At 42.8% G+C, this 19,855-nt stretch overlaps 1 protein-coding gene across 1 annotated transcript in view; it reads right to left on the bottom strand.

The window, feature by feature from the left end:
- AOAH (acyloxyacyl hydrolase) overlaps positions 1–19,267 on the bottom strand; it is a 74,974-nt gene extending 55,707 nt beyond the window's left edge. The window contains exons 1-4 of the mRNA XM_005428658.2: positions 19,176–19,267; positions 18,638–18,792; positions 5,285–5,380; positions 640–700 (exon numbers count right to left, since the gene is read on the bottom strand). Coding sequence (XP_005428715.1) covers positions 640–700; positions 5,285–5,380; positions 18,638–18,791 — 311 coding nt within the window. The 5' untranslated portion in view covers position 18,792; positions 19,176–19,267. The remainder of the gene's footprint in view (positions 1–639; positions 701–5,284; positions 5,381–18,637; positions 18,793–19,175) is intronic.
- Positions 19,268–19,855: the final 588 nt, after the last annotated feature.

The raw sequence follows: 19,855 nt of genomic DNA, 5'->3' as shown, positions 1-19,855 counted from the left end.
TAATTAAGAATTAAATTAAAATGTTTGATTACAGCATTTCTTAGTCCTGTAAGCACTTTGCAGTCCCTTGGCTAGTTTTAAAAACAAAAATAAAAGCCCTAGGGAAGAAGAAGGTCTAGTAAAAGCTCTGTTAATTAAACTAAGAACTTTCAAAGAGGAATAAAATGACCTACATTTTATTTTTTTAATCACTTAGATTAAATAGTAGGCTTCCCCAAGAGTGCATATCAAGGTCAGGGCTGAGAGCATGTAGGGGCTGACAATTAGAAAGCCTGATTAAAGGTAGAATGGAAAGCAAGAGCCAGGCAACAGCTGTGTGATTTTATAGAACCTGTCTCACACACATGGGTTATTCAAATTCCTCCCTCAGCCAAATGAGCTGAATTTCAAAAGATAATTATATCAGGTGGGCCTGATCTGAGATTTAAATGGAATATCAAAATGGTTACCAGTGGCAGCCTGTGTTTATTCACTCAGGAATAGCTGTGCCAAATGCCAAACCATAATCACTGTGAAGCATCTCTGCCTTAAAAAGAATGTGATTTTAGGAGTGAAATCCTTCCACTTCAACCTGACAGCACATCTGTACATGTCAAGAACAAACTAAGCAAAAATCTGAGAGGACACAGCAATACTTACAGTTCAGCTATATGTGGTCCGTAAAGTTCAGCAAGCACATAACAGAAACCTTGCAGTTTTTCTAGAAAACATAATTTAAAGTTTGGGGTTTTTTTAAAGTAATTGAACATGGTGAAACTGGTTTAATAGCAGTCAAAATACACAAGCAGTTGGTTCATTAAGGTGAATGCTGATTTACCTTAGGGGAAGGCATGTGAATCTCTGACCTCAGTCTATCACCAGAGAATGGGAAAATCTGCATTTCTAATATTGCCTAAAAACCTTCTGGCTTTAGATGAGACACATGATAAAGACTAAAAAGGATAACTAGCTTTTGTTAATTTTTCTGAGTATGGCATAATGGAAAAGTCAAAGGAAATTGTGCATGCCACAGAATCTTCTAAGCACTTTAAACAAACATCTCAGTAGGTCTGGAAGAAGAATGAAAACAAACACATAAATCAAAGTGCAGAAAGTGATATTGGGCTTGATGCGACTCCTAGAACTGCCTTGGAGCTTCTGGGGGCTTGTGGAGTTAAGAGAATATGTTTTGTGTAGAGCAGGAGTTGTGCAGGAGTAATTGCATTCAAAGCAATGCCTGACACTTCTCATTTGACTTCCTTTCACAGTCTACAGCCGTGTGCCTTTTTGGGATGCTGGCTCAGGTGGTTTCCTTAATATGTGTGAAGCATGTCATTGATAAGACAGTTCATCAGAGATTCCTTTAAGGAACTGTTGTAAAATAACAGGTGATCCATGCACCTGAGCAAAGACACTGAGGGAGCGAGAGGGTTTGAATACAAGCAGGGCACTGATCTGACAGTACCATGAAGGAAAACTGCATGTTTCTTGGCCTGAACAGACTAGAGCTGGTTAACCATGCACACATATCCTGCAAAGGAGGTGCCAGGCCTTGCTCCAGCTGGGGAGGTGCTGTGAAATATCATAAGGGACAGGTTCAAGAACAGACTAGAGCTGGTTAACCATGCATACATATCCTGCAAAGGAGGTGCCAGGCTTTGCTCCACTTGGGGAGGTGCTGTGAAATGTCATAAGAGACAGGTTCACACAAGTGCTGTGACAACAAACTTGCAGCTCCTCAAACTCCTCAGAGTTTTCTCTTGCACCCCATTTCCCAGACAGATAACTATCTGTACCTGGGGTAGAAAGCACAGGGTATTCTCATCTTTCCCAGAGAAAAGCCACAGAAACACTCAAAACAGTCACTTCCCTCTGACTTTGGGCTGAATATTCCATTTTAACCAGTGCCAGGCTGGACATGCCCAGGGTTGGGGGGCTGCTGCATGCAGAGTGGGTAATTCTGCTGTGTGGAGGGTACAAATCCTTGTGGCAGGGACTCCACTGGTGGGCATGGCTGTGCTCCTGCTCCCACAGCTGCTCTCCTGCCAGGACTGCAGGCACCCCAGCTGGCAACTTGCACCTGAGAAAGGAGGACTGGCACCAGGAAGGCATATCAGGGAATGAAGAGATTAATTTTCCCAACACCCTCCTACTCATGGTGTTGCAGGCAGCTCCTGTAACTACACTAGCTGATTTTTCCTATTCCATGACAGGTGTTTTATTTCAATCAAGTTATTAGCTTCATTTCTTTGCCTCCTTTGCCGCATAACTCCTCACTATTGGCTCTTTAGAAGCAATCTGCAAGTAAAAATTGGTCTCCTGACTGGAATTAGATTTTATTCTTGTTCACCTAAAATGAAAGATGTTGCAGACATCAATAACCCTGTGTTTGGCATCACTGCTGATTAGAATACCCTCTGATGAGGCTTGCCAGTGGGGTGCCTGGCTCCCTAAGGTAGCCTGCAGGCAAACGTGGCTGGCTTCCCCAACACCTCCCCAGTGCATCACAGGCGATGGTCTCCTTATGAATTTGCCAAACCAGCTGGTTTCCCCAACATTTTTGGCTCTGGAGGAGCCAGCTGGCTGCTGTAACCTCTCCTGGTGTCTGAGAAGAGAGCAGACTTTGGCTGCCTATCGGCTCTGGGGAGCTGATATAGGTGTTTTGCTGGTCACACTGATTTCCTTAATGCACATAGGAAACTTAATGAGCAATTACCCCACGGTGTAAAAAATGATGCAAGGTAAAAGGAATAGTAATAATGTTAAATTATTATTGAGCATGTGAAGTCCTCTTGGAAGATTGAGATGCCATTCAGGCTTTGGCTTTCAACAAAACACCAAGACCAAAGCCACAGACAGCATTTACAGGACTTGCCATTGGAGCCAGGCTGCATCCATGTGTTCACAAATCTCCAGCTCTGCTAACACACACAGGGAGAGGATATTGCAAAGAGAAATCTCTGTTAAGAAGAAGCAGTGTAAGTCAGAAAAGAGGGGGAGAGAAAGAGAAAAAATATGAATAACTGTGGGTGTTCAGGGGCAAAAAAAGAGCTTAAACAAAACTAAATGCTGGAAAATTCAGGGAAAAATGTAGAGTATACTTGCTTCAGGTAAAAGAGATCCCCTAAGATGCCTTAGATCCCCTAAGAGCAGTCCGGAAGGTTTTTCTATATAGCTTCATAGTCCTGGAATCACAAACACTGGCTGAGTCCCAGAGAACAAATATTTGCAAAAAGGATGCTATTATCACATTGCCATTTGCACTTGAGCTCTAAGGTGTTTACACAGCCGTGGTCAACACAGAAGCAGAGCATGACTCAGAGGCAAAGCCGGAGGCAGAGGGTCTCAAAGCACATTTCAGGTATCAGACACCTCTGTGTCATCAAGCAGACAGCCAGTATCCAGGTAAACATACATTCTTGATAACAACACCTCTTATACTGTAAATACTGCCCCTTCCCCCAGACCTGGCCTTTCTATCTGCTCAAGAGCCTTCTTCACTCATGACATTTCTGTTCTAATTGTCATAGGTCTATTTGCCATGTCGCTTGAATCACACACATTCCAAGTATTTCCATACAAATGAAGCTGTGCTTCTGTTTTCTACACAGCCCGTGAGATTGAGTGGGACTGACAGGTACTGACATTTTCTCTCTTTTTCTCTAAGCATTTTTTGTTCTTGAACATCACATAGCTTTACAGAAGGCTTGATCCAAACCTGACTCAATTGTAATCAAAGTTATAGGGGGCCCTCAAAAAACCTGCTTTCTAAGGTTTTTATGCCTTAGGAAAGGCCTCGCTGCCATTAATTTGTTGCTGTTATTCTTGCTATGGATTGTAGGCATGTGCATAACAATGAAATTGTCTCTCCGTGTGAAATGCATGACCCGCCTTAGCAGGTTTGCTCCTCACCAGCATCCAAAGCTTTTCTACTGTTTCAAGCAGCAAGAGGAAACTGTTGATTCCTGCTGGGCTGCAGTGCTCAGCTCCCAGGAGAGGATAAATCGGGTTACACTGTAGCTCCCACACAATCCATAGGATTTTTCACTCCTTTCAAGTTCAGGGTCGGGTTTTTTTTCTACTGGGTATATCCATGCATCTCAGAAGGTAACTGGATTATACAGATTCAACTAAAGGGATAATAGGATTTAATGTGTGTAAAGAATGGCAGCTGAAAAGAAATATCTTGACATGTCAGAAGAACAAGGTCCACTGAGTGAATCATGAGCACAGAGCTAGCATGTCATAATTTAAAGAAGAAAATTGTGTTTTAATAGCAGGATCAGTGCTTCTAATTGCAACTTCATGGTTATGTGCCTGTAATTTACAACACTGAGGATATGACTTATGGAATAGAAATCAGATAAGCGTCATTCTATCAATGAATGAATCCTAGCAATTAGCTCCCTGCCCCATTCTGCCTTGGGAAATCCTTCCTTGGAAAGGAGGGAATTAATATTCTACACATATCCTCTGTGAAACTGGGGTCTACAGAGCGAGATGGTTTCTCAGAGACACGATTCATGAAATCATATAAAAATGACATTTTAATGAAGAATCCTAAGCCATCTTTTTACATTAATAACATTAAAAAGATATCATGAATGTGACATCTAGCTACTTAAATAGTTATAGGATTGGTGTGTGAGGCACACAGCTATTCTGGCATTCAAACTGTTCTCTATTTAGGGGTGTGCCTGTGGAGCTCCAGACTCCTTTGGGTAGATAAAATAAGGGGCAGAAAAAGGGGAATCTTACATATATTCACATGGGATAGATATCGCTTTTGAAATTTGTATCACAAATTGCATTTCAGTAGCTTTTGTGTGCACTTCAAATGCTCACATCTTACACCTGTCAGCCTCATCTCATTTTTAAAATTTTACAATAGCAGTTCCCATACCCGCTGAAAACATTTTCATCTTCACTGTTGCGACAAAGACACGTGTCAACAAGCAGGAGGAGTGGTGGGGCAAACATGGAATCTATTCTTAAGCTGCTAACAAAGAGACTAAGGGGAGAAAAAGGAAGAGAACTGGTCTGCATGTGTTGGTGCTCATGTGTATGTGGGGCTTAATATAGCCCCATTCACTCTAACTTTTGGGACAAAACCCCAGCTCTGAATCTAAGGGAACCATGTCACTGACTTCCCTGTAAATAGCAACTTGCTATCTCCCAGCTACACACATTTCAGGTACTGCACAAGAGGTGGATAACTTTTTTTCAGACTTCCCATGCGAGTCTTTAATTAACAGGGAAATACATCAGCACCAGTGCGACATATGGCACATTATTTGGTACTTACCAGGTATGTAGTCACACAGCCTCTCCACAGCTGCCTTCACTGTACTGTTGTGCCACTGCGCAAGCTGTTCAATGACAGACACCACGAGCACGCATCCTTCAAGAAAACAAAGAACCAAAAAGAGGGAATACCATTATTGGTGAATGTTATGAAGCGCCCTGCACCACAGAAGTATTTCTGGCATCTTTGGGCCTTTCATTTCTTGAGATGCTCCACGGCAGTGTTCAAGGGGAAAAATTATAAGTGGATTCCTGCCTTCATTCAAACCCTGTAAGTTATTAGAGAGAGGATGCTGATTCCAGAGGCTCACACAGAACAGCCTGGCTTTTACAGCACTGTATGGTGCTCCTGGAAAAATTACTCAATTTCTTCAAGGTTGAAAATTGAGAAGTCAAAGGGATAGCCATTGTTACAATTGCCTGCTTGATCACCTGCTCTCTCATTTTATCTCACAAGAAAAAAGGCACAGGTCTGTACTTATCAGGACTTTATACCTCTCCACACAAACAGCACAGAGAGGTACAAAAACCAGAAACCAAATGTTTATGACTGCCTACAGAAGAGAAGTCACGCCACAGATGTGTGTGCTGGCCATGACAAAGCATCCATGGCATCATTTCTTCACAGACTTTCTGGGGAAGCCCAGTGATGCTCAGCACACACAGGGCTGCTGAGCCCAGCTACACATTCGTTAAAACCAAAATGACTTCACAGTTCATTCTGCTCTGCCTCTGTGGTTGGAAAGAAACCACTTCCTATGACCTACGAATTTGGTTATTTCTTATAACTAATCTGGGTGTGAACAGGGCTAGCAAAGTGTTTCTTGAGATGTGCAGCACCTTTCCCTCTGCTGTTTTGGGGGTTAAATAGATTCAATTAGATAGATCCCCATGGAACAGTCATTCAAAATCCACATGATGAGCATTCATTTCAAGTCAATTTTAAATTTCTGTAGGCCAGCATTGTGCTTTCTCTGCAGTGGCTTCACAATTTTTTGAGGAACACAGCTTTGGCGATGCCAAGTCTGCCCACTGTAGTCAGGCCTGTGATAGCCCTGCCTAGAGTCAGAGCCTGTGCAAGAGAGGCAGTTATCCCAGGCCAACAGGAGACAAGGAGCCAGGGTATCAGTTCCAGCAGCCTGAATAAAGTTTTCTCTTTGAAATCCCTGTAACAGAATTCTGTTTCCTCTCCTGGGCAAGTAATCTCATCTCAGACACTTGCTCTAGTAGGGTCTAGAAATGGAAGTGAGCTGCAGCAATCTGATGTGGCTGCAGACTCACCTTTTTCCAAAGCTCAAGAACATTAATGTTCAGGTTTTCAGACTGGCACAACTCTTCAAAGTGAGCTTCTAAAGTCCTTCCAAGCACCCCTACCTATGTGCTATTAAATCAAAGTGCTGTTTTTCAACGTAAATAACTCTGATGCTTCTATAGCAAGTAAAAGAGAAGATAGGGCAATTGGAACTTGCTGTAAGACCAATATTTTTGACTCTTCTATTACTTCTTCTATCCCAAATACAGTAATCCAGAAGAAATTACAGCGAATTTGTCACCACTTTTGCAGGGATAAAAGCCACTTCCCCATACTTATTAAATAAAAGGCTCACTCAAGATCCTCTGCAGAATGATTTATAAAGCATGCTAGGAACCATTACCTCCAGTCAGCCTAAAAGAATTGAAGAATAAATGGAGACACATACAACCAAGAAAAACCCTGAAGCAAGATATTCCTTCTTTCCTGCCCCCCTCCCCAATTCCCCAAATAGCCAGAGGCTGACTAGTCCCAGGAATTAACAGCTATTTAAAAACACAAGCCTTAAAAAAAAATTTGAATAATAAAGATCCAAACTAAAAGTAAAGGGAGGTCCAAGATGAAGTGTATAGTGTATTCAGGTCTTGGTCTCAAAGAACAGGCCAGGGCTCTCTGGTCCAGGTTTAACCTTACTACAGCCTTATTATAAAATAGTTTGGGTTGGAAGGGACTTTTACAGTCCAAGCCCTGCAGTGAGCAGGGCCATCTTCCCCTAGATGATGTTGCTCAGAGCCCTGTTCAACCTGATCTCAAATGTTTCCAGGGACAGGACATCCAGCAGTCCCTTAGTTGTGGTGGTGGACGTTAAAGAGTGCAAGAGACTTCAGCTGTTTTAGTGCAAATCATGCCCTGCACTGGCCTCAGGCACAGAAAACAGACCCTGGCTCCTTTGCCAGGCTAGGGTGGTAATAGCCTTGCTGGACTGACTCCAGCCTTTAGCACTGAGATGGCACTGCACATCCTGAAAACACACCATAACACGTCTAAAAGTCATTACATAAAGGCTATATTATTAACACACATGAACAACCTGCAGACAACCCGTGCCTTGACCTCTATGTCTATTTTATTCATGAGGATGGAGGCTCAGAAAAATTAAATTACCTAAATGATAACTTAACCACAAAACCACACAATCTTTCTGTGCTTTCCTTTCTTCTTACCAAGGTCAGATGTTCATCTATCAATCATGCTGTCTAGATGTCAGAAAGACAAAAAGGAGTCCGAGCAGAGAGGCAGGGAGAAGATATTTTCTAAGGTTATTTTCTTCATATTTTCCAAGGTGCACAGCTTTTGTTGTTTTACCTCTCATTTTTTTGCTTCATGAGTTGGAGGATTCTACAGAATCATAGAATTGTTTAGGTTAGAGTTGACAGTGTCACCTACTGCAGCAGAGAGAAGTGTTTCTCATTTTGCCTGTGCTCCTGCACCTGCAGCCAGCGGCTGCAGAAAAAAGAGATTATGGACAAACAGCTCAAAATCCAAAAAGTTGGGCTGAGGATAAAAATACCATTAACATTTTCATTTTCTCTGTTTTACAACAAGACAGTTCCCACTGAAGATGTGAGTTTCTCTCTCATGTTTGTCAAAGTACCACAGAGGGAGTGAGAAAAGAAACCTGCTATTTTTGGTTCAGCTCTGCAAAATAAACTGAATTCCTAATCACAAACACAATCATGCAGGTAGCCCCACTCAAGGAGCAGTCTCCCAGCAATTAAAAGAAAATTTTTCATGTTGATTAAGTCTGATAGACACCTTTGTGTCTATTGAACCAGGCCCAAAGGCAAATCTGCTTCACATGAGGATTAACGGAGCCAACACTGAGTCTGAGCAGTACTTAATGCAGTACCTCAGGCTACTAGATGCTATATGAATATAAATAACAATAAAAACAGCCTGACTACTTGGGAAAAACCCACAAAGATGAACTTCAAAATGTTTGCTCTCATAAACTCATCTTCACTATCAGAGAGGATGTTTCTGCTTGTGCTATTACACCCTCCTCACTCTGGGCACCTGCAGACCACACCTGGGTTATCCAAATGCTCCCTCCTCAAGTGCAGTTATTCCACATGAAATTCCACACTCCATGGGACAAGCTGATAGAGAAAGTCTTGGCTGATTTTCAAAAGGATCTGCCACTCCTTAGGCACCGCAGCTGGAGTCTCTGGAAGTGAATTTGGAGAGTCTCCCGACCCTCTGGTAGGAAAGGTGCTCCCAGGGAACACATTCCACCAACATATATGATATTGGCTGATCTGGTCTCTGTCCTCCACATCTGCCTGGGCTTTTATCAGTTGCCCTTGGCTGACCCCTCCTTACTCCTTGTGAGCTGTGCCCTGGGGGTTGCTTGCTTATGTGTTGGTTCTGCTGATCTCAAAGCCCTTCATTTAGGCTGATGCTATCAGGAGCACTTTTTGGGCTGGAGATTCTAAAATACTCAGGAAAAAGGTGGAACCTTGTAAAGAGGGAGGAGGAATGTTCTAAGGGGACTCACTGCAGCAGAGGGAGGCTAATCTACCTAGGCTCTACCTGTTTTTTTTTTTTTTTTCATGGAAACATGCCTCCCCAGTAATTCAGATTTATCCTCTAGGAGAACTTATCTCTGGTGTTGGGCTATAGGCAAACTTCAAGAGGTTAATGTCTATGAAAGTTAATTCAGACTATCCTTGCTTTTACTACAAACCTGCTCTCTTTTTATCATCTTCCTCTGCACTGAGTGGCAGGAGCAGAAATGCTGAGCAGTTGTACTAGTATTTAATAGGTCTTAATTCCATTGGCTAAAAATGGAAAATAATTATAGACTAAAAAGGGCAGGGGGAAATCAGATGTCTTTGACTGTAAAAATCTCATAGCTTTAATTACTTATGACATGTACAAGAATATAAAATTTAAGTGCTCTGGCATCAGTAGAAAAGCACATCCAGATCTGACCAGTCATTAGCAGCTATTGCTTGCTTTTAATTCACTAGATATTTAGATGTGATTGATTTCTCATCATGAGCTGGACACATATAAGGCAACATAAATAGGCTGCATCATAAAATAAAGCGCTTTTTTTTTTTTTAACTGCTGCACACGATTTTCTTTAGAAACAACTTTCAGTAAGTTGATTCTGCTGTCTCACCTCAATAATAGGTTTCAATACCTTGACAGGCTGAAGGATGTTTTTCTCTGAAAGAAATTCATTGGCATTATAATACCTACCAGGCATTAGAAACTAGACTGTGGTATTAATAAAAGCCTGTCGCTTTTAGCGATGGCTTGTTCCATCTGCCATTAATTTCTGAAGAGATAAGACAAGACCATAACCATTTGGCTCAGTGCAGGAAGGTGAAAACTCACACATCAGGAAGTACTTCTTTCCATATATTTGAAGGTAGTGTATAATAAAAAAAATGCCATTTCCAATAAGCTCAGGGAAAAAAAAATCATACCCCAATAATAAAATCAGAACTAGAGGAATTCATTGCTTAGCTGTGAAGCCTCTGGCAGTTTGAGCAGACTATTTAACTTAAATCCACTTCTGCCGCACAAGTTTGAAAGGCTCTATAATTAGAATTATACCTAGGGATGTCAAGAAGTTTTTGGATAGTGAAAGCTGCCCCTCTAAGTTTCAGATTTGTAGGTATATTTGTCTGAGTAAAACCCTGTTAAATGGGTTTTCTGGCACCTGGCACATCCTCCTTTGCCATTCTTTGCTCATGTTTCTGGATGTTGGATTTCTTTCTCACCCCTACAGCCATAAATTAAATGTACCCCCAGAATACAAAGAAGACACAAGTTAAAAAAATGGCCTTGGGCAGAAATATCTCTCTGCAAACCCTGCTGACCAGGTTGTGGCCACCCTGCAGCCACTCTGCTTCCTCCTGGTAGAGCAGGAACTGGAGCCTTGCTTGGTGATGCGGCAAAACTCTGCCTCAAAAATCTGTCTCCTGCAGCAAGGCTCCGCACACATGAAGCTATTTATCCCATTCCTGGCTTTATGCAGAAGATGAAGGGTTTCCCAAAACACAGTCTTTGATTCTTCCATTTATAGATGATCCTAAGCTCCAAGGCATCTCTTAAAGCCTACAGGTGAGGAGACCCAAGAACCTGTCTACAAAAGAGGATATTGCTACTCCTTCTGCTGACACTGTTGTTCTGGCATAAAAATACCTCTTTCCAAATTAATCTAATCCAGTTCAATTTCAACCATTTCTCTTTGAAATTCATGTTGGGAGATAATAACAAATAGAGTTTTCTCCTCTGAGATGGGGACACCCATGTGAGTATTCTAGGTGCAGGGAGACCGTGGCTATGCAAACTTACAATCCAGGAATGTTTTCTTTTTCATATAATCATAGAATAGTTTGGGTTGAAAGGGACCTTAAAGATCATCTAGTTTGAACCCCCCAGCCATGGGCAGGGACACCTACCACTGTACCAGGCTGCTCAAAGCCCATCCAACTTGGCCTTGAACAAAGCCAGGGATGGGGCTTCCACAACTTCTCTGGGCATCCTGTGCCAGCATCTCACTTACTATTATATTCCTTTCCTAACAGGGCCCAATATCCATATTGCCTTCCTGCACTGCTTACTAAGCTGACACTTTCAAAGAACAGCCCTTTATAACCTCAAGATTTCATTCCAGCTCAAATGACATAACTGTATATGCAAAGTAAGGACAGTTATCTTCCCATATACAGCCAGAGGATTTGTTGCTTTGAAAGGTAATTTGGAAATGGATCTGAGTGACAGTCTTTTAACTCAGACTTTGCTTCCTATCCCATTTACAGAATTAATGTATTTTACAGAGATACTGAGGTGATTGAACATAATTACAGGTATCCATATTCAAATATGTTGGCATATACAAGACCCTTTCACTCTTAATTTGCTAAGTCTTATGAAATATCTTGTAAAGACTAAAAGGTACATTATTAACAAACCTGTCACTGGGCATTAAATTACACATAGTGTAGTGGCTAAAGAAAATTTTAAAATATTAGTATAAAAATAGCAGCATTTTGGGTGCTATTAGCAACAAATTCCATCAAAATCTGGAATACCAGTTATTATTTCTGTTGCTTATGCAAAAGGAGTGGGACACCTCAGGCACCCTAACTTGAGAGCTCCAGTCATTAATTTTTGCTTCATTTAGACATACAACAAGGACTCTGATACAGCTATGACAGTACAGAAAATTCAGTTTCCATCTAGTGTAAGATTCTGGTATCCATACCTGGCAGCCAAATGTATCCCTAGTGTTTCCTACATTACACTTCAAAGAGCCCTATTTAACAAAATCTATAACCCTAGGCATTTCCAATAGAAATATTTTCTGCATTAATTAATATGAAAAAAAAACTATGCATGTATATGTGTCACTAACACATTTTTCTTTTTCAAATCAGGAAAAAATATTGAAAATTTATTGAAACCTGAACGCTGGCAGGGGGTGTTAATGCAAGTGGATAAATGTATCCTTGTTGCAAAGGCTTCCCCGTTTCAGGATTCTGAATGCGAGAAACTTTTTTTCAGATATACAGTTCCTAAAAGCAGTAAAAATTATTGCCTTAAACATGAGCAGTAGTTCTCTGTAAGGTTAACACATGAACAAGAGTGAGAGGCACACACATGGGAATCAGCATCCAAACAGACAATCAATAAAATGATTATTATGCTCAAGGCAAGCATCAGTAATGTAGAATGTACAAGACTACCCATGTGTACAAATGCACATAGATGTGATTGTGTATTTACACACATAGATATGGATGTGTTGGCATGCTGAGCACATCTTTTCATTGTGATCAATAGCTGTATTTATATTTTAGAATAATTTCAGTAGGACTTGGGGTGATTTTGGAAGTTTTTACCATCAGTTGCTGAAAAGTTGCTGAGTGGTTGCTTTAGTATCTCGACTGTACTATTCCCATACCTGTGTTTGTGCTAGTTAAAATATTATCATAGGGAAAAATGCTAGGGTCAAATTTAGTATTTATTGCTGTTTATCAGGTCAAACGTTGTTGCTGATTAAACAGAGCAATGCTGGTGAAGTGGGCAGAGCTGCTATGGCTTGGAACTGACTTAGCTGTAATCAAAGTAGATTCGCAACCTTTTAGAGTAAAATACATTGTTGTGCTCTGTGATACTGAACAAGGCTTTTTTACAGAACTCACTGAGCTGTAAATTATACGTTCTGTCATGGTGCCCCCCCAGACAATATGTGCACAGCCTCTCTGCCTGAGCACAGTTGTTAAAAGCCTCCATCTCCATTTGGCATGTTTCATTGTGTGAAGTTATCAGGAACTCCGAACGCCACCAGTCCTGCTGCCACTCCAAGGGGCATATTTCATCCCTGCACTCATGCACAGCTAGACAGAGGCAAACTGTTGAGATCAATGACTACCACGCAAATCAACACAGGTAGAGGTCAGCATTTTACTCTGCTGGTAGCTCAGAAACACCCGTTCTTTAACGCAATCAGAGCTGAAAATATGTTTTGAAAACATGCTTCTTCATATGCTAGGAACTGTGTGCTCCTGGCTGAATGGAGGTGGTGACCCACAAAGGTTGCTGAGAATGGCATTATATTGAGCACAAAGATGGGGAAATTTGCTTTTCTGGCTGCTGATCTACAGGATCTCTGCTTGCTAGCAGAGAAAATGGAGAGCACTGCTGTCTGGCTCTATTGAGGGCTCCCTGACTAAACGCCTCGTTCTGAAAAGGGCAACCAAAGTTAATCGCCAATAGAGCAGGGCAGTCTGCTGTGGGGGGAAAACAAATAAATGCTGCTCTTTGCAAATGCTTCTTGCAGCCACAGCACACAACTCCAGAAATGCTGGCCTGGAGAAAGTCCTCTTACAAAACCTCTGCCCTAACAGATGACCTAAACCATCTAGGCTGTTCTGAAGGAACAGGGCAGACACAGTTTGTAAAGATCTCTAATGAGGTCTTCTACAGATTTCTCAGGAACTTCTTCTTACTCTGTTTGCTTATCACTGTCACAAGAAAATCCTCTTCCTAACCTGAATGTCCCCACTAGTACCCATTTCTGTTACTTGAAGAATGGATCACACCTTTAATGCTTTCGGGGACAGATATGTCTTTCCTCCAGTTTTTCTTCTACAGACTAATTAACTCTAATTTATTCACTCTTCTTTTATAGCTTATGCTTGTTTTTCTCTGAAACCTCCTGTCACTCTGCATCATTCTTCCCCAAAAGGGAAGGCAGAAATTCCTCTGAGGCTTTGTCAATGCTGAGAAAGGTAACAGGTTACTTCACATGTCTTGCAAGCTTGACTTCTGTTCGCATGTCTCAGTGCGTGCCGTGTGTGCGTGCTTTGTGACAGCATGCCATCATTGTGCCACTACAAGCCCAGATCATCTTCCTTAGGGATGCTACCCAGCCAGCTGATCCTCATCTGCTGTGTGTGTCATTGACTATTCCCACTGAAGTGAGCGCCTTCAACATTCCCACATTGAAATTACCTTTTCGGATGCAAGTACTCCAACTTGTCAAGCTTGTTTTGAATTTAATTCTGCCCTAATTTTACTTGCAAACAATTTCAGCTTTACATGAACTGATTTAATTTAATAGCTAGTTACCCTGGCTAGTGAAAATATAGAATGATAGTATATTCAAAAGAGAAATCCAAGAAAGACCTGATTTTGTACATTCTTTTGCTTAGGGAGTGAGCTACTCATAATTACTCTCTCAATAAAGACTACCCATCAGTTTTGTTCTGCCCTGTAGAAGCTTAATCGCTGTCAAACATTTCTCAAGTTTGAGATTAGTGCTGAGGTAGTGCCAGAAGCCTTACTAAAGCCCAGCTACAATATCTGCCTCTTATTCCATGTCTACATGGCATTATCCCATTGGCAAAGAAAATTAGATTGATCTGACACTACTTTTGAAAGGTGTTTTAAAAAAGTTTTGTTAACTATTGCAGGATTTTTCTAGGATTTGATGTTTAACTGACTAATCTACCATTCCCCAAATTCCCTTTCCTACTATGTTGAAGGAAGATGAATACAGAAGTTCCCATCCATCTTTCAGTGTCCCCCCCACTTCCTGCATCCTCCAGGGCAGCTTCTGCCTTTCCTGAGGTTGCTTCAGGTACCTCTGGATGAAGTCAGAAATTTGCTGGAGAGCAGAGCAATTTGCAAAAAACCTTCAAGGGCTCTGTGGTAGGTAAGGGTGGAATTGAATAAAAGCTTTAAAAATCAGCAGAAAAATGATGAAACATTAACACCAGTGTCAACAGTTTACCAGTGTTACTGTACTATCTTAATATTAACTTAAGTAAAACTTTGCTTCCCTTTTGAAATGGGCAGCACTTTCCTCATTTGGAAGATGGGAAAGTAAAGACCTGAGCATATGAAAGGTTCATTCTTGCCTAATTTTTGAGAGAAAAGTACACAGCATCTCTTTCTCAGGATGCCACACTGAAACAGTCAGGCTGACTCAGCAAAAGGATTTTTAGGTCTCATCCCAAATAAATCCCTTAAGCCATGCTGTCTATTAGTAACAAACCCAGAAAGGAAAGCCAGACTCAGCATGCAGCTCCCAAAGCTGTGCACAGAATAGAACCTCACTGCCTTTGCAGGAGCAAAACAGCTTCACATCGTTTTGCATGTAGGAAAACTTAGAAAAGCCCTTTTACCTCTTATAAGGAAAAACCATAAAAACATATCACATGCAAAGTGTGCAAAAGGTCCAGAGAAAGGGCCTGAGCTGATTTCACAGAATGCAAAAATGGTGGCATTTTAGCAGCCTGAAGAGACAGGAAATACTGATAGAGAAAAAAGACTGGGAATGTCAGATGCTGGGAAAGTTTTTCCCGTGACAAGGCCAAAGAAAAGCCATTTATCTGGTTGTGGTTAGGTACTGCTACAGACCAGTTATCTTAGATAGTTAGGAATTGCTTAAGCATACTACATCTGTTCCTGTGGTTGGGAGGGTTATTATTGGGGGCTTTTTCCCCTCTTTGCTCTAAAATGCAGCAGCATTAAACCCCTTTTTAGGTGGGAACCCTCCAGTTGTTTTGTTTGTATGTCAAGTCAATTATGAAAAGCCTTTCTGTAAATGAAACAGCCACATTTTTCAGGAAAATGCAGAAAAAAATGATGTGACTCTTTCTACAGTTAGCAAAGGTGATTAAAACCTTGATTTTTGCTGTCTAAACCTCACTGGAGGCACACCCTCCTCTCCTCCAGCCCTGTACCATATTGGCACATAGGTGCCTACCCAAAATACATTTCCCAGGATCTGCTAAGGGCAGGGAAGCCCCTTGAATTACCTAAATGCTTTGCCAATACGACTGGAATATACTGGGGCAGATGGTGGTGCCTGCCCAGGAAGTGCTGCAAGCAAAGGGAACAGAAGGAGGAAGCAACCAAGTTGTATCACATTTAACAGAGGTACCAGAGCTGCACTTTCCTGTCATATTATTTCCACATACTTCTTCAAGAAGTGTGATACTCTCAGTGCAAAGGCTTAATGGGAAATATTTTCTTGGTTTTGCTACTGAAAGAGCATTCACTTTCTGACTGGCTTTGGCTACTAACATCGCAATCTCAATCAAGCAGGTGGTACACAGGAGTGATCAGAAATTCAATGTGCAGCCACCTCATTTCCCTCAAAAAACTGAGGCAGATAACTTTGAAAGATTAGACACCTGGCCACACATTTAAACTTGTATGAAAGAAAAAAATGCTTCAAGGAAATCTATGCATTTAGCAATAGGAATTTCTCACATTATAAATGAGATAAGATTAAGGAAGAAATTCTTCATGGTGACAGTGAGAAGACACTGGAACAGGTCATCCAAAAAAGCTGTGTATGCCCCATCCCTGCCACTATTCAAGGCCTGATTGGATGGGACTCTGAGCAAGGTGATCAAGTGGAAGCTTCCCTGCCCATGTCAGGGGGGATGGAACTACAGGATCTTTAAGGTGCCCTCCAACCCAAACAATTCTATCATTCTCTCTGGTTCTGTGAAATCATCTTGGCCTTGATCTATAAGGTCAAGAAGACACAGAAGAAGTACCCATGTCTCTTTCTCATTACCTTCCCAGATGGCAAACTAAGCCAACTAAGTATCTGGGGTCGAGTTGCTGGAAGGAAATCACAGCTGATCCTGCCTTACTGTCTGCTCCTAAGAGGGCTGGTCATGGAATCAGATGCAAGAGCTAATGTTACCCCTGCTCCAAGCCATGGCAAGTGCAACCATCAATTCCTCTGTGCTTTCCCCTTCTGCTTGGAAAAAGGCAGGGATATTTTCAAGAGTTAGTTGAATGAGCAGCTAATCAGTGAAAGCCCAGAGGCGGCCATCTGGGCTAGCAGCCACCAGCCCTCCCTGCCAGGCTGCCCTTTTAGCACTGTCCACACTTCATTTTTATCTTGTGGATTACAGAGGTGGGAACAGTCTGTTTGGGTCCTGAGTCGAGCTCACAGGGTGTTTTTAGCTGAAGGGACACTTCAGAAAGAGAAACTAGTTGTGGGAGGCAGTGCTTTTCATGTCTCCTCCCTGAACAAAGAGATGCACAGTGCTCCCAGCAATGGGGCTAGCACAGCTCTCCTCCCTTTAGGAGGGAAAAAAAGGACATGTTATCTTGCACAAGGCAATTCAATGCAATGTGTGGAATTTAGAACTTTTCTGAATCAACAGGATGGAAAGGGCAGACAATGCTCACAACCTGACATCTAAAAGCTACCAGCATAAAAATCCAACAGATGAGCATAGTTACTGCCTTTCCTGTGCCATCAAAACTGTAGCTGCCTTAAGATCTCACCACTAAACAACACCACTTCCCCCCAGCTCTGGCAGCTGCTCAGTCACCACTTGCTTAGCTCCCAGCCCAAACAAGGACAACCCCTCACAGCCATTTCTGCTTTTCACCTCCTGTTCTCATCTTCTGACTGGTGGCTGAACTCCCTCACCACCCTGACTCTGCTCTCCTTTTGATTCACCCTGCCCCAACAAAACTGTGTGCCTCACAAGAGAAGCAAAAATCTGCTTTTATCAAGTTCAGGATTATTATTTCTAACTGTATTCCCCAAGCCACAGTGGAAAGAATTGTTTCCTTCAGAAGGATGGAAAGCTGTGACAGGGTTTATGTTTCCAGCACAAAGGTGCCTTGGGAAGCTAAAAGAATCATAGAAATTTTTAGGCTGAGAAAAGCCTGTAAGATCAACAAGTCCTGCTGATGACAAAGTACAGCATTTGATTGTAATGCATAAGACATATCCATTTGCACACATAAAAAATATAAGCTACCACATCTCCCTAGGTATATAAGGTGCCATGCCAAGGGCATTTCTGGTGTAGAGATATCCACAATTTACATTGACTCCAGTGTTACCAGTCTTGCTCTGGGAATCACTCAACCACCTGAGACTGTAGGATAGGTACCCCCAGATATAGATACTGTGGGGATCACCACAGTCACTGAAGTCATGTGAAAAGGGGGTTGCCAACTTGCCCCAGTTCAGTATGGGTCATGCAGACACATGTGCACACCAAAAGGAAGGGAAATGTAAGGAAGCAGCCTTTGCAACCCAGCTATCCAGAGATGACTATTCAGACCACAAAGACCTCTGGCCCAAGGGTGCACCGACCACTCTTAAGAATAGTTTTCCAGGAACTGAAATCAATGAGGAGACCCTGGGAAAGTCGGGAGGGAACTGCGCCTTCCTACCAGTTAAGCAAAATGCATCATGAACCCTAAGAAACACTAGGACCTCATAACATCCTATTTCCAGATCCCACACCTGCAGACATTAAAGCCAACTTCTCAGATGCCATTTCCCGCAGAGCGAAAACGTGAACTTTGGGAAGCAGCCAGTCAAAAACAAAATCATAAAATATTTCCAGATCCCATGACGGCCTTGCAAAATCTTCAGTGACTGATTCAGCAAAGCCTACAAGTATTTTGCAGTACAGCTGTTGAAAGAGATAAAAGAGCGATTTATGATGTGAATAGCAACTCTCAGCTCACCAGTGAAGTAAGGATTGAACTAGTCCAGCAGACAAACAAACCCTGGGTACATACCAACACAGGTGTGTCCCTTGTACAGCCCAAAGGGGAGCGAAGGGGCTCGTGGGTCTTTTCCACGGGGTAGAGGGGAGCAAGAGGCAGTCTTCAGCAGCAGCAAGAGCCCGAGGATGCAGAATAAATTAAGGAATGTTTGCCTAGACTCCTTCATCCTAAGGAAGTAAAAAAGGAAGAAATCAGGCGGGAAGGGTGCAAGTGGACCTGTAGGGTCCACTCCTCCTCAGGGAGTATCCTGCATCGGTGCAGCTTGAGGAGAAGGAGACTGGTGTGCCTGTGCAGCTGTAAGTAACACAGGGACAGATTGCCAGGCGGGGACAGAGATATCCACCCTCTCATGGGGTGCATGGAGGATCCCACACTCACACATTGCAGGTGATTTCCCGACCCTCAGCTCCTCCCAGGCCCTGCCACCCATTAAACCCAGCAGGTCCCACAGGCCTGGGCATACTGTGAGGATGCCCCTGTGGCCCTGGCCCCAGGCTGCTCCCCAGACCCCCACAGGACCCCGCTGCCCCATGTGCAGCTCTTCTCCAACCTGCTGGCCTGGGAGGACCCAGAGAGTTGGATGAGGAGCTGTGGCTCAGCGCTCCGGTGTCTCCTGCAGGACCAGCGGATGACTAACGACCTTGAACCACAGAGCCACTCAGCATTAATAACGCAAGACACTCCCCTGAACAACCCGTGTTGCAAAAAGGGAAAAAGAAAAAAACAACTCTACAAACCCTTCCCCCTGTGCCGTCATTGCTCTGCCTCCTCCGCAGAAAAGAAAGAAAGAAAGAAAGAAAGTATCTCTCTGGCTGCCTCTGTAAAATCTCTGACCAAGGTTTCCGTTCGGGAGGGCTGAGCGTGAAAAATGAAAGAAGCTGCTCAAGACGGAGCTGCAGGGCTGGGAGGGACGGGGCTGCCGTGCTGGGCTTTTGCCAGTTCTGCTGGGGTCGAGGCATAGGGATGGGAGACAGCTGCCAGTGTGAGGGTAGCACGGGGAGCTGAACCCCTGCTCCCATCAGCTTTGAGCATATTCGCTTGCAGCCCCCAGCTGCCTGAGAGCCTTGAGAAATCCCGTGCTGTTGCTGCTTTGGCAGTCACAACAACTAAAGGTTTCCCTGGCTCTATTTTGTTTAATCCCTTGGACAAGGCATAAACCAGTCATTCCCCAGCCCAAAGCAAAAGCAGAGTAAAACACGTTTGAATTATGTGAATTCAGAGGTGGAGCAA

Source organism: Geospiza fortis, unplaced genomic scaffold, assembly GCF_000277835.1.
Source record: "Geospiza fortis unplaced genomic scaffold, GeoFor_1.0 scaffold255, whole genome shotgun sequence".
NCBI classification, from domain to species: Eukaryota; Metazoa; Chordata; class Aves; order Passeriformes; family Thraupidae; genus Geospiza; species Geospiza fortis.
The sequence above is the reverse complement of the archived record's forward strand: the minus strand, read 5'-3'. Positions and strand labels throughout refer to the sequence as shown.